Genomic DNA, 16,001 nt, shown 5'->3' on the forward strand with positions numbered 1-16,001 from the left:
TATGCATCATGTAGCAGTAGAGATGCACATTATCTACATAACCTTTTTTTTGTATTCTGCTGAGTCGGACAAAGGAGCCCTACCCATCCTGGGAGACGCTTCCTTGGAGGTTTACGTCCTGTTGAGGCTTGTCAGCAGAGTACAATACCCAGAGTCTGAATAATGTGGCCGGGAGCTAGTTTATTCAAGCACCTTTTGTTTGTGCACCATACTCACCATTTCCCTTGACTGATGATCAGATAACCAGGAGACAGAGTGGGGAAAAAAGGTGCAAACCATCTCTTAAGATGACCTGGCTGCCACTGGCTCTTTGCAGAATGTGTCTGGGTGGATATTGTGGGCTGATATCATAGCACGTGAGGGCTAACACATCCATCTAAGAAATCCCAACAATTCCTCAAAGCAACATATTCAAGTCCTACGTGTGTTGCGGATGGTGCCTAATACCACTCGGAGGCCCAATGTCATGCCAAAGTACAGGGCGAGTCTTTCTCAAGCCTCCAGTGTATTCTGTTTCACTATTTACCCATACGTTAGGAGAGGTCACGCAGTAATGTGTGTGAATGTGTGTGTCCCCGAACAGCTGCTCTTTGATGTCGGTACCTGGGACTTACAGTAACATGGATATGCATATTTCAATGACAAGATCACACAATTTGGATCCATTTGTTTCGCCTTAAAGGAATCCCAACACTACGTGTTAAGTTAGATGAGAATGTTTCACTCCTGCTTCGGTTTGCTAAATACCAAGCAGTCGATTACTTTAACTGAGCAAAAAGAGGAAATGGGAGAGAAAACTGATGGCCTTGCTCTTCCAATTAAACATCTGCTAACTAACTCCTCTTAAACTCTCTGATAAGCATTATTTGGTGGAAAAAAGTATAAAAATCGAAAGTCGTGTTTGAGATTAAGGTTGGATCGTTTATCTTCACCGGGCAGTGTCTTCCTGTATTCTCTGCTGGTTGCCCAAAAGTCACTGCTACCAACCCAAGAAACCTGGAGATAACCCCATATTCTAACATGTTTTTTATGCTTAAGAGTTGCTGGCAGGCGGATTTCATTACCTGTGTACAAGTTACCTGTTTCCCGCTGTTTACAGCTTTTAAACTAAACTAACCAGTTGCAGGCTGTAGCCTCATATTAACTGTACACATGGAAGAGTGGTAGCAATCAGCTGATCTAACTCTTAGCAAGAAGCGTATGCTGCCTTCAAATGGCATTGTGTTTAGCCAGTTCACAATAAGATCCATATAAACAAACCCTATGTAGTATTCACATTTAAGTAGGCATTTCCTGAAAGCTCTGAGCTCAGTAGTTCAGAGGTCTTCAACCCCAGGGGGTCCGCGGAGGTACTGCATGGGGGTCGCAAAATCTTTGGTTGATTAGACCATTTTTTATATTTCTTAAAAAATAAAAAATAATACAATTTTTTTTTTCCCCCACAAATTTAAATGTCTTTAAATGCACATTAACATGAATCCAACATATTGTAGCGAACGGAGAAATGGATGCAGAAGACGTTATCTTTTAGTCAGCAATGCACGCATTCAGCTACACACAGTAGCTATCTCAAGCTTGGCGCCGGTTCACTCACAGCAGGAGACTACCCCGGACCTGTCCCACCAGGCCTCCTGTACACAAAGGGGAGGACCCGCCCCTATCGCTGCTGTGCCAATCACGAGGCCGCATGACACACGCTGGCTCTGTCAGGTTCCCCGTGATTGGCCGAGAGCCTATTCAGTCCCCAGTTTACTAAGGACCCAGACACAAGGACGCACGCTGCAATATTATTGAGAAGACCATACCTTTATATATATATATATATATATATATATATATATATATATATATATATATATATATATATATATAAAAATGGATCGTTTTGTAACTCGACCAAAAAAATCCACAAGCACAAGAGAGATACCATCCACCTCAGAAACCACCAGTGAACATGCAAGTGGCGAGGCGGAACCTGCTGCTGATGTAGCAGCTAATAGGGTAAGCGCAAACGAGAGAAGACCCGGAAATATGCATATGCCATCCACAGATGGTTTGAGGATTCACTGTCCCTTCTACTTGTATGTTTAAAGTTAAAATCTGTGAATTAATTTAATAGCTCAGTGTTGTATGCAAGATGTATGTTTATAAATGGCAGTGGCACGGCCACCCTGTACCTTACACATGTTTAAAATAAAAACATGAATATATTAACCTGTGTATTATTTGAATAGCTTAGTATTGAATGTACAATAACAGAGTAGCTATGTTTATACACGGCACTAGGCCCCGTTTAATATAAAACACAATTGTATGCCATACAGTAGGGGGGTCCCTGCTCCAGCTCTCCATCAGTTTGGGGGTCTCTGGCCTGAAAAATGTTGAAGACCTGCAGTTGTTACGTTTTAACTGACGAGAAATGGTAGTTATTTGTTATGTAATAATATGTCAATCAAAGTGTTGACATTCCCATTGGCATAATTTTTTCTATTATGATCATGTCTTTTTTTTGCATTATCTGCATTACATTTGTTTCTCAAGTTGTTAGCATTGGTGGTTTAATGTAGTTAACTAGCAGCAGCAGTACCCACTTTAACCCCCTAAAACTTATATTGTGTGACTTCCAATGTCATACCTACAAGCTCTCAATCTCAACTTGAAGACAACAATAGTTAAACATTGTTGAAAAAGCCACACAAATATCCCAACCCGTCTTCAATAATATTCATATTAAATACATTTACATGTCCTTGTCTCCATGCTCAGCTCATACAACAAGAAAATGAGTTAAGCAACATACTTATTGCCTCTGTGGAGCTCAGAGCATCGTTGTTGTGTTTTTTGCTGCTTTATTGAGTCAGTTCATGCTGTTGCTGTGGAGTGTAAAAGCACTTAGAATCGGCTGGTGGCCAGACAGTTTTTCCCAGCTCTGATTCATCATAATTAGGTCACTGGCTCGGTCTGCTGGCCTCTCAGGGATCATCTCACACTGACACTATCACACCACTGTGCACCGCCGACGCTGCTCGCACATAATCACTGATCAAAATAATATGCCAAGAACGTGCAGTAATGTTTATCATATTTACAGTATACCTGCAACCCTCTTTTTGCACAATCCATGTCAAATTGCAGTCTTTTGAATCCTTTTCCATCTCCTCTGCTGCTCTTTTTCCGCCTCCTCCTTTCTGATTGTTATAGATTCAGAGAGTGAAATGAATTACGGATAATAGCCTCATCAGTGGACATCATGAAAAGTGCCCTGTAACATTTTTCAATTCCGAGTATGTAATGGATTGAAAATAACTTTAAGATGCACAGCGCTTGTCACACCAGGTAAACACAGTGAGGAATTGTATTTGAATAAATGACTCCGCCATACAATTAGAAAGTAAATCCCATTTCCATGATGATTATTTGTCTTTAAAAGTCCAGTGCATTATGTTTAGTAATTTCTTCCCTCATTCTGAATGTGAATGAACGCAGACACAGCTGTTAAATATGCATTCGGTTTAGACCTAGCCTTACGTTAATTTGTTGCTGCGAGCAGGAGTTGATTGTGAAATGGTATAATCACCTCTAAACGTGTGAGGATGTGGTGCCTCTGCCCAACCTGCAGCCACTTAAGCTGGATGGAGTTACCTTAAAGATACTGGAGGACAAACAACATGTGTGCTGTAATTAAAGTAAACATTTGCCAGCTCTGCTTATTTAGAAGTTCTGAAGCTCGTTATGCCTCTAAACTCCATTGGTGTTTTCCAGATGTGTCTTTAATTTTCTTATATTTTCCTCATTAACTGATACTGCGAGCAATTTTTTTTTTAAAGACAAAGGAACTATTGGTGCCTAAAATTCATTATGGTAACCAATTACTGCCAAGCTACCATCCGGTTTGAACGCAGACAGTGAGGCTCCAGTGGGATCTAAGAGAGGCATAACAAGTTTTGTTATGTCTCACAAAATCAGGAAATATAAATATTTAGATTATGAATATTTCATGTAATTGAAATTGGCTTCTAAAAAAAAATGAAATGAAACACAAACTTAATAATGTATATCTTTTCATACTTCAGGAAAAGTATATTAATAATAAATAAATAAATATTAACCTTGAATATATTATTTTCTTAAAGTTTTCTAGGCAATGTACCAGATAACATGCAAAGAAAACTTTTGAAAAGCAAACTACAATAGTAAAAAAGTATTGTAATTATTATCCTCTTTAAAGGCTCCTTGATAAGAAACATTTTCTTTGGTTTTAAATGTTGACATAAAATAAAGAAGATTTTCAATCTGTTTAAATGATGACGGCTTTGATACGGCCACTAGTGCAGGTGAAGAGATCTCGGTGAAAAGACAGTTTCAGTCCGGCGCAAGCAAGAGGGGAAAAAAACAAAACATGAAGAAACTAGAGCATCACTCGAAGGTGGGTTATTGTATGAGTAAAAAATGTACAACTTGTGAATGTTGTATAAATCAAATTGCTGCCATATTAAAACATCAGCTGCAATTCACGACATGAAGAAGGCAGTCTCTGCATAGCATACAGGCTAATGGAGATGCAGTTATTTCCAGCATTCTTTATTTAACATTCATTCAAGTATGTTATGCCTTTTATCTGCTAATGTACAGGAGGAAGAGTGATAAACTGTCTGTCTAGTTGGCTTACATAACAGTTAAAGTTTACAGCCTAAAAAACATGGAGCATTTTTTCCCCTTTTATTCATTTTTATGTCAATTTGCACATTTCATGGTGATGATCAGCCTCTCCCCTTAACTCCTAACAGTCATCATCATGTCAACCACAACACAGAGAAACACTGATAGAAATGTGTGTGTGTAGTTGTTGATTCATTGCTGACAGAGGGAACTACATTTGAATACAGATTTAAGAAATATCAGTTTTTGAGCATGTAATAAGCATGTTTTGTCTTGACTATATTACAACTATATTATAATAAAATAATATAGTATTTATATTATTGAATAGATTTATTATGATTATTATTATTAGTAGAAGTAGTAGAAGTAGAAGTAGTAGTAGAAGTAGTAGTAGTAGAAGTAGAAGTAGGTCTCTTGCGCCCGGGGCGCAGAGGCATGACAGGGGGGCGCAAGAGACCAGGGGGGAAAATAGTTATTAAAAAAAGAAAAAGAAATCATATTTTGAAAAATTATTGATTGAAAATAATATGATACAGTACAGTACTATTACGTCTGGGTCTCTGTGTTTCATTAAAGCTAGGCTCTGTGTGTGTGTGGAACGAGCCATTTTGTGTGCGCACCAGTACCGGAGATCGTAGTTGTTAGCTTCTGGTGCTAGCGAGCAACGCTAACGGATATACTGTAAGGAGTTTTTTCAACAACAAAGTGGAGGAGAGTCCTCTCCTGTCAGACTGAGAGACTCAGTGAGCTACAGTAAAGGACTCTCTCAGTGTTATCTCAGTGGGTCTCAAACATTTTGGTCACCATTAATGTAAACAATTATTTCCGAGGCACACGTTTATATGATCATTATAGTTATAAAAAAATAAGAGAATAAATGAAAAACAGTTATGTATAAGCCATACTATACTTATAATACTATAAGCCAGTAAAACAAGAATAAAGTTTAAAAGGGGAGTGATTTGTAAAATATCCATAAAGAAATAGTAAATCTGTTTCCAGTTCTGTTTCAAATGGGTGTTGAGAGATGTATCCATAGATCTCTTCATTTTGCTCTCAAAGTGCACCAGATTGATGCTTTTAACTTCAATATTTAAAAATCTTCCCGGGGGAGCTTGCCCCCGGACCCCCCTATGTGTGGTCCACACACCACCTATAAAAATAGCACTTTACCCCTGCTTACACCTATATGCTGTCAGCTGATTATCGAGCCTTCATTGTAACAGTCGCGGGTACAACCCGCGTGGGGAGTGTTGCAGTAGAACATTCCACTGTAGTGCCCGGTACATTAATGGGAAACCCTAAATGTTTGAGCACGCTCTATGAAACGTCAAGCACCCCAAAATAAATCTCTGGCGCCGCCACTGAGCCTGACTATTTGTGTTGGGGGGGCCCGACTTTTTTTTTTCTCCAAAGGGGGGGCCTGACAGAAAAAGTTTGAGAACCACTGCTTTAACTTAAGATATAATTGCAGTTGCCATATTAAATAATGAACTGTCATCCTCTCAATCTGAACTATTTGTGATTTATTGTTACAAAATGAAGCATCTACAGCTATAACAGCAACTCTGTTTGAATGGCGCAGTGTTAAATGCTAACGCCATCATGCTAACATGCTCACAATCCATTAACCTGTTAAAACCCGGCAGCCCCCACTACAGGCTTTTTTTTCTTCACGAAACTGTGTCTCAGGGCTTCTTAACATTTAACAACCTATTAATTAATGTGTCATACCCACTTAACGGGAAGAAACTCAGTTAACTGACGATATGAACCATTTTTAGCTAAACGAAACACAAGGGTAATACCAAGCCTCTGAATTAGCCCTGAGCGAAAAGATGCTAACGCAATTAGCACAGAACTCACGGTAGAAACACTTGATTACTTATCGGATCTGCACAAAGCTGATTAAAGCTGAGATTCCACAGATTCTAGAGGTATAAGTATCATCACTGAGCAATCAAAACTCAGGGCAGCGAAGGCAAACCCAGACAACACACAACGTAGCTTTACGGAGCCAAAACGGCAAATATGTCTTACCTTTGCTGTTTTTCTGATCAAAAGTTGTGTTCAATGGCATTAAAACGATAAAAACGCTGCTGAAGGTTAATCAAATTTGTCTGTGTCACTTTGAAATGATTACTGATAATCCATCATCATATTTATGGCAATAAACCTAGTTTTCAGAGTATAACATAGCTTTCGGTTTGGGCAAACTGCGTGCGCATCACTCTCACTCCTCAATGGTAACATGTAGGTGGATTTAGGAACTTCCTCTTCGATTCTATTGGCTCTAACGATTCAAAAGGTGTCAATCACCAAAATCGACCAATGGGTTCCAGAGAAACGTCAAATACACCCAAATACACAAAATTACCCCAGAGGTGTTTTTTTTCTTCTAAACCTCTCTAAAAAGGTCGAGTTTCAGTTGTTTTGCATCAATCTTGATACAGGGTACTTATTATATGTTATAGTTTGGATTCCTAAAGCTTTTAGTCTACTATCCCATCATTCCAGGGTGATTTTCATTATAAGTAATGTTTTGTTTTTTTTGGGCGGACACTATAATTACATTTTTTTTTACTATGTTCAATCTGAATTGACTTTAAAATAAAAAAAATCTATATTGATTCTGACTTTTCTACATCCAACTCACCGGTTTATCATTGATTTGAGAAAAAAGATGATTAATTTACCCCTTTTTAGAAGTGAAGATATAGTCATTTGTTCTGGGAATGTCATTTTCGAGCCCGAGACCTGAAAAAAACAGGCTCAGGGCTTAACAGGTTAATCAATTTCATTTGTCACAGGTCATCTTACAAAGTATAACTCGAGTTAAATGCAATCCTGTAACCTACTTCAATGTGTACATTACTCAGAATAAAACACCCCATCTTATTTTTTTCCAGCCCATCTTACCACGTCCGCACAACTGCCTGCAGGATGTCTGGCAGAGAAGATCCATGCGGTTGAGATTGCAGCCAGTGTCCAATTCAATATTTGTGTCAATATTTGAAAATCTGTCGGTGGACTCGCCTTGAGGAGAGCCCACAGAGGTGAGTTGATTGTCCCATCCTGATGAGCAACTCCTAAAGTACAAGTCATATTTATAGAATGGACAGAAGAGGAGAAGAAGCTGTCAGAGAGTCCCTGCCAACACAAAGTACAACTGAGGCTCATTGAAAGGTCATTACTTTGGTAGATATTGGTGTTATAAACTTAAATATTGATGATTTACATTTTCTACCTGAAAAAAATTGGCTAAAATATATTAATTAAAAGTCAGGGCATCACTGCAATTCACTAATAATTCACTGTAATGAAAATGAATGTCTGTAGTAAATGTCATGGCAATCAACTACATTTTAATCGCAAAACCGCAAATGTGAGGCATCTAGCGCTAGAGGAAAAGTGAAGGGATAAACAAAGGCCAGTTGATTGAGTGTAACATGACTGGTACATTATAGAAAGTCCTCTCCATATCAACATAATTAAACTTTGTGTTTACAAATTATATATGTCCCAGGTGGGGGTATGTATGAAAAAAAGAGTTGGCTCGCATGGCCTTGAGGAACTCCTTGTGTGATGTTTGCTCAAAAGAAAGATGAGTTTCCACTGGTGAAATAAAAGTTTTTGTTTGAGTGGAGGGAGATGAATCAGTCAAGCACGGGGCAGGTAATACCAGCGGGTGCTTACGGCGTTCAATTTTAAATTGGATGATCAACGGTGTCAAAGGCTGCTCTGAGGTCTAAAAGGATTAAAAATGTGCAATTTGCTTCATCCGCTTTTCAAAGAATGACATCATCATTATTCAAATTAAAAGCAGCTTCTCTTCACTTTGTGTGACAGGGGCTTCACATCAAAACTCTCCCGCAAACTTTGTGAAAATGACAACCATTCAAAGGAAACTGTCAGAACATTTTTTAAAAACTCTGTCCAGCATCGCCTGAAAATGCAGCAGAGATAAACCTCTGAAATCATTATTCACTCGGGTGGGATCTTTTGAAAAGTGGGGGAAAAAGACTCAAGACTCGATTCTAGGGAGCTGCAGGTTGAAGCAGATAAGATCCAAAATAATCCAATCATTTGGTAATACGCTGACCACCTTTTTAACATCTGTAGATTCACACAACATAAGTCATTTTGAACATTTTGAAATCGCTGAAAGTTCTAATGGTTTCATTGAATGAAAGTTGAAAGACATGACCACATTTTGAGACTCAAACTACCAAAGTTGTGTTTAATTTGACAGACTTTCACAACTTCTGATAAAATAAACCTGAAAACAGCTCATCATGATGCATGATATTTTGTCATACACATTTAATCAGTTCACACTTCACTTCCCAACTGCTTCGTGATGAAAAATGCGTCACACAATTCTTCTCCACTTCCACTCTTTGTCCATAACACTTTTTTACACTTTTTCACTTTTTCACCCTGAAGGTTCATTCTTACAAATACTTGGGTGTAAATATTGACACTAATCTGTCTGTCTTTGAATGTCCATGTGAATTCTGCATGCACTATGGTCCAACACTGACTTTTTGCACAGTGTTTGAGCTTGGACAGAGGGTAATGATGTTGTTTTATAATTCTGAAACAGAGTATATTCTTATCTCAGCTTGGTTTGGGAAAATGTCAGTTAATTTAAAACCATAAATAAACAGAACGGTCCACATGGCAGTGAAATGTATGAGTATGAGAGACCATTTCTCTCTCCAAAAGCTTTTAAAGACCTGTATTCAAAGTGCAAACTGCTCCTTGATAAGTATAACACTCTTTCATCCCTCTATCAGTGACTCTCCTTAACTCAGGACAGAAGAAGGGTGTGAAATGTGTGAATGTGAAGCACAATATTTTAAATGTACTTTATGTCTTCACTTAAATGGTATGGCTTTTTTTATGTGCAAGCCTTCATGCCTAAGACAGATTTCCCTATAGGGACATATAAAGTAATCTTTCACTCTTGTATAGATAAATAAAATAAAACTTCACTGCTTCTGTAGTTAATGCTCTCTCTGCAGTGGAATACATTAATGAACAATTACAATCTGTCCTTATCTCTGCTTACAGCTACAATATATAGGGTTCCCTTTGTGCTACCAGCCAATTATTTATGCTCTATGTGTTGCCAAGAAATGCTTGATAAATAAAAAAGTTAGAGGGAAAAACCTTTTGTGAAAACGTTCAATCTGTCAAATCATCAGTGGTCACAAAGCTTGGTGTTGTTTACAGAGAAGATCTTTTACAGCTGTGGTCATGGGGTTTTCTGGGTTGAACATTAAGGAGGAAATACAATCAAGTAAATATGATCACAGGATCCCTTGACAGCTGACCTCTGTCCTACAAGGATGCAACTAAAAGAAGACCACAGAGCTATTGATTAAGACAACACAGCCTGGTCTGTCTCTGCTGGACTCTTCACTTCAGTGCTCGTAATGACACACCAAACAAAAAATCATTTCTGACCGTCATGAAGGGTCAGCCAACATTTTTCAATTCTCGACTGCAGCCTTCCACACATCAAACACCTTGTCTTCTCTAACTAAAATACAATTTATTTAAAGTTTTTACATTAAACCTTTCTTATAACTATAATGAGATAAACACATAAGACTATAAGACAGCAGCAAAACTTCAGAAGAACCCATCTTCCCTGGTGATTAAATTATGCTCGCTCGATCTGCATGAATCCAATTTATCAATGAGCAGAGCGCGGATGCAGAGGACACCACACAATTAGAGGAAAACAGTATTATCTGGAGAATATGCACCTCGAGCTGAAAAGCAGCACCATTCTAAGTAGCTACCCAGTCACTTAAGGAGACAACAGAAATGAAAGAAAATAGTCTTTAACAACATGCGGGAGCTCAATAAAAAGGCTAACATTCCTCTGGGCGCTCAGAGTAAAGGGGAATACACAATCATCTTCCTTCTGATGTGCCGGGGTTAGAGAGGAGAGGTCACGTCCCGACGAGGACAATCAGACCTCTGAGGACACCCTTAACTTTATTTGTTCCACTTGATGGTCATAAAGGAATCATACTCCCTGATTCACCATAAAGTCAGCAGGTTTCTGAGAGCTGTGCCCTCTTTTACGTCTAACACACCGCTCTCTGAGGCTGCTCTGCGCTTTTAAGTCGCCCCCAAACACTCATATGTGCAGAATGAGGACACTTATGTTACCTGTGATATAAAAATACATGATAAAATAAAGAGTACTGTGAATTCACACAGATTTATAGGCTACCAAGTGAGATGTTGAGCTGATGCAATGATTAATCAGTTAGTTGATTGACAGATAATTGATCTGCTTTGAACATTTTTTTCGTAGTAAGTGAAAAGGAAAAACTTTCTCTGTTTCTAGCTTCTTAAAAGTGAGTATTTGTGGCTTTTATTTGTCTTATAGGAAACAATGTTAGATAACTATTGTGTTAACTATTAGGTTAACACATTTTTTGCCTCTGATTCCTGTATGTTCAGTGTCTTTGTGGTAATTTAGTATGTTTTCTTGGAGTGATGTTATATGTCCCTGTTTGTGTTTTTCTTTGACATACACAAGAGATATTATATGAATGGGCCCTTGTTGGGGAAATATACTCAACTGAAAACATTTCCGATTATATGGAAAATTGACCAGTAGGGAAATTACTTGTAAATTGCTGCTCGAATTTGCACTGAAAATGAAAAATGACTTAATTTAGGCCTGAAAAATATTTAATTTGAGTTTACTTTTGGGAAAGAGCTGGTCAATTCTCCCTTTTATCGATATATTATTCAACAGCCAAATTAAATTACAGCTAAAGTTAAGTTTGTCCTATTTTCTCCCCACTGAATATGATAAATGGCTAAATTCAGGCCTCAAAAATGTTTATTCTAGTAGTTCACTCATGGGAATGAATGATTTAACGACTTATCTTCACAACATTTCAGTTGAGAGAATCTTTTTTATCTAATTGCTTTAAAACACCCACAGGCTCTGTACCTGCATTTAGTGTAAACAATAGTCACAACTTAAACACAACAGTGTGACTATTAACAGCCTCACATTGTTTAACACATCCTCTAATATACATACGCTTTAAAGAATAATAAGTTGCTGCTAACTTCCCCTCCCCTTCTCCTCCTACTATCATCACAACGATTAAATCAAATATTCATGTTGGAGGGGAAATCATTTAACATGTTGTTGTTATCTGAGGAATCAGTCATGCAGTTAATTATTCTTGTAAAAGGGGAAGTACTGCAAGACTGTGAAGCTAATTGGCATTATGTATTCATAGTAGATCCTCTCTGACACTGGTATGATAAATAGTTGCCTATGGAATAAGAGATATTAGTGAGGGAGGAGAAAACGCCTCACTATCTCAGCAGTATTGGAGTTTTGAGTGCCCTCTTGATGGCACTTTACTTTTATGTGGCAAATTATCTGAATAATAGAAACTGCTGCTTGTAATGTTTCCACATTAGGTCATGGCTGAGGCGTACACAGCATCAGTGGACCTGGGGTTTGTATCCTCCTGGTTGCACCTGCTTTCCAGTGAGGTTGTTGAAGAGCCCTGGAGCCGCCTGGCCCGACAGAGAGCCCAGCGGCGAGCACCTGAAATATCTGGAGGATGACTCACAGCGAAGAAAATCTACCTACAGGAGAGTTCAGCCCCTCACAGTGAGAAAAACAAGTGTCTATTTGTCAGATCACATCTTCTGGGTCAGCAGCTTTTGGGCATTAGGGCAGACGAGAACACACTCTGGGGTTTGTTAGAAAGACTTTGACTGTTTCCCTTAAGGCCTTTGCACTTTTTTGTACTCTAATCTCTTTCTGCTGCAAGTAGACAGCATATGGAAAAAGACAACAACATTTAGCCTGAGGAAGTCTATTTAATCCTTTATGGCAAGCATCCCAGAAATTCAAGGAAGGTTGTCAAGGAGGTTGCTTTTTGTGAAAACATATTCAAATCTAGATATCCGAGTGCATTGTGCTACTGCAGTGATTGTAATGATTTAGCAGGACGATTATAAAACACACAACTTCTTCATATTCCATACATTGATGACATGAGATTAGGATTATTTCACTTTTAAACTTTAGGTAAAGAAAGTCATGGGCCCTCAAAGGGTGTAACAAGTGAGTGCAGATCAATATAGCTAGTATGTGTTAGATTTCAAGATTGTTTGATGTCTGGACAGGTTCACAGGGAACAGGTTCAGGCCTGATTCAGAGCTGAGTCACCTCTCTGCTCGTTTTTACATCTCCATAACATGAGATGGTGCAAGCTAGATTCAATATCATTTACTTTTGTGCAAATGATTCCATTTGACGCGTGGGACCATCAATGAATGCTGCTAAGTGCTGCTGAAAGAGCTGCTCACACAGGAAAATGATTCACAGATGAAAAGCAACTTGAAAGATGCCAGAAATTATACAAAATGTCATGAAACTTTATTTTCAAAGTGTCATGGAAATATGAAAGTCATTCAGCATCACAGTTTTTACTGCAAATATACAATCATTTCAGTCATACTTACATTCAATATATAAAAATATAACAGGAAACTGTTGAATAATACATATTATTGCCAAGTAAAAAATTGAGGCACTTGAGAAAATCTGTTTTGCTATTTGAGTGCTGGCAAACTGTTTCTGTGCAAAAGTTATTATAGCAATTTCACCTTAAAAAAACCAAGTTTCCACTTGTTCCCTAAGTAACAATGGCTTCAGTATTCCTCTAGTTACATGTATACTGTCATTCATAATGCACTTTTTGGTATCGTTTGTGTGGTGCGTACAAAAAAGTGGAGGACTGCATAACAGCCATTGAAAGACATTGGTACAAAACACTGAAGATAACATAGTGAAGGCACATAAAACATTCTAGACATGCAGGAAAGTGCATGAATAGCACAGGTAGGCAAGTACACGACATGACAGAGCTCTGCTTCGATTGCAATTACAAACACTGCTCGAGACGGAAAGCACGTGATCTCAAAGCTATTTCTCACTTTGAAATGAAATGGACCGCTCTTGGGAAAAGAAAGTCTGCATATTTGGGGAAAAAAACCCTTTCAATGTGATTCCCTGACAGTTCTCCTGGAAAAGTAAAGAAGAGTTTTTTTTCTCTTTCTGGTGTTTGAAAAGTATCCCAGTTCAGTGTGCTACACAACAACCAGATTCCTCATGCTTGTGCAGAAGAGACATCCTGGAGAAGGTTTTGGAGCAGTTCTTGCATTGGTATTTTTTCACATCCGAATGGGTCTGTAGGTGAGCCCTGAGATTTGACCTGTCAGCAAAAGCCCTGTTGCAGTGAGGGCAGGAGAACGGCTTCTCTCCTGTCAGGGGGGAAATGAGAAAGAAGACATTGTCAAAGATAGGCCACAGACACATGTGAATACAAATGTTACAGAAGGAATATTGCTCTGTTATTTCTGACTAATTTCAAGCCTGCGTTTTAAAGATAAGCACTATATTCTGTTGCAGTTTGTAACACAACATTTGTCAAGAGAAAATGCAAAATTTTTCACAAAAAGGAAGGAAGTAGACTTTTCACAGCTCCACTACAAAACGGTAGTGAGCTGTGAAACATGCTTTAGATGCTGTTTAATCATGTACAAGGTTAAACACAAATAGCCTGCAAAAGCCAACAACAAACATCCCCACTGAAGGCCTCTGTTATTTCCCATCCACTCACCAGTGTGCGTCCTGATGTGTCCTTGGAGCAGCCACGGTCTTGAGAAAGCTTTCCCGCAAATTTTGCAAACACAAGGCAAAGTGTGAGTCCTGATGTGCATTTTGAGAGCTCCCAGGCTCACGTACTCCTTTTCGCAGTATTTACAACTGAAGGATTTCCTCGTTTGGGCGTCGCAGTGCAGCTGTTTGTGCTTGAGCAGTCCAGAGTACGTGGAGTAGGACTTGCTGCACAAACTACATTGGAATTTCTCTGCCTCCACTCCATGAGGATCTGTCAGTTTGGGCAGCATCTGCTCGTCTTCATCACTCCTCGGGCTTTCAGAGCCGCTGTGGTCTTTAGAGGAGGTGTCGGAGAGCGATGAGGGGTATCCGGAGATGGGGGAGAGGTCACTGGGATGTGGAGAGAGCGGTAAGCTGCTGGTAGTCCATACGGTGATGGGGCTGTATGCTGCCGGGCTCAGGATCTCCGCATGGGGGATGACAGGCAGAGGAAGGCCCCGGTAGATGTGCGGCGTGAAGAACACTGAAAATAAAGAAAGTCAAATGAGTGATCATGTGTGGGCTGTCATCGCTTGAAGAGCGAGGAGCAGAGATTTTAAAGTTGGTCGATACGTTTTAAAACTTTTGCAAAGTAAAAAAAACCCACAACAAAACAGCGACTACATGTAAGAAACAATTAAACACGTTTAAAGTCAGACATTTATTTTACTTTGAAACTTTACCTGTTGTGCTTTCCAGCTCACTATAATTTGGCTTCTTTGCGGAGTTTATGTGTTTCTTGACCAGGAAAGAGCGTGGCATCTTGGAAAACAAGTGGAAAAGTTTTTGACAAACTTTTTTCTTGGAGAATAAAGCGGCGAGGTTACTGTGAGATACGTAAATCCTTATTGCTTAAGTCCAGTGGAGTGTCATGGTGCGGCGCTGTGCTCTTGGAAACAGTGCAGTGAGTAGCTGTAAAGAGCTGTAAATACTCCCCATCAGGTGCATGGGAGGAGCCACACACTGTCATTTACATATACTCGGAACTCAAACCAATTAAATCTCGCTTTTACCACGGAGCCTACAAAAAGCGATTTTAGCCTATAGTAGCACATGACCCACCCACGGGGCTGGGTTAGTGCCATTTAATGTCAGACAGGTGCCTTGTGCTACACTTGTGTCTGTTGCAAGAATGCAAGTGCATATGGAAACATACTGTATAGGCAGCAGAGCAAATCACCAAAGTCAAACATTTTTGTGAACCGTTTTAATTATAATATTCCTGCAATTGCAGAGATGAAAGAATGAATTACACAGAAAGGAAAATAATAAGAGCTGGAGCGAGAGATTGGCAGGATTATTTATGAATGCCATTGCTAATGCAATCACTGCACCGAGTGTGCATGGTGCTACTGATGATTGTTGTGTTACAAACCTCTGGGGACTTGATTATCCTGTATGGGTGGCATTTCAAAATTGGAGAATTCTTCTACCAACACCAGCACTCCTAATGATGATGATAACAACACAATTTATCATCTTTTACACAAAGCATTCTTATACAATTTAATTGGGCAGACAAATCCTTTGCTTCATGCTCAAACCAACAACTGGACCAACCTGCATGTTGCCATCCACATTGTTATTCTGTGGCTTTGCCAGAGGATGGCTC

General features: G+C 39.1%; 2 protein-coding genes across 2 annotated transcripts in view; one reads left to right on the forward strand and one right to left on the reverse strand.

Annotated features, from left to right (window-relative positions):
* sntg1 (syntrophin, gamma 1) overlaps nt 1–16,001 on the forward strand; it is a 66,768-nt gene that overhangs the window by 15,963 nt on the left and 34,804 nt on the right. The window contains exon 2 of the mRNA XM_034234575.1: nt 7,572–7,718. The gene's annotated coding sequence lies outside the window, so the exon portion shown is untranslated. The remainder of the gene's footprint in view (nt 1–7,571; nt 7,719–16,001) is intronic.
* On the reverse strand, nt 13,084–15,304 carry snai2 (snail family zinc finger 2). The gene is made up of 3 exons (XM_034234577.1): nt 15,073–15,304; nt 14,352–14,873; nt 13,084–13,992 (listed from the first exon to the last, which is right to left on the reverse strand). Exons 1-3 carry the CDS (start codon nt 15,149–15,151, stop codon nt 13,811–13,813), a joined length of 783 nt encoding a protein of 260 aa, XP_034090468.1. The 5' UTR covers nt 15,152–15,304; the 3' UTR covers nt 13,084–13,810.

The sequence above is a fragment of the Gymnodraco acuticeps genome, unplaced genomic scaffold, assembly GCF_902827175.1.
Source record: "Gymnodraco acuticeps unplaced genomic scaffold, fGymAcu1.1, whole genome shotgun sequence".
NCBI classification, from domain to species: domain Eukaryota; kingdom Metazoa; phylum Chordata; class Actinopteri; order Perciformes; family Bathydraconidae; genus Gymnodraco; species Gymnodraco acuticeps.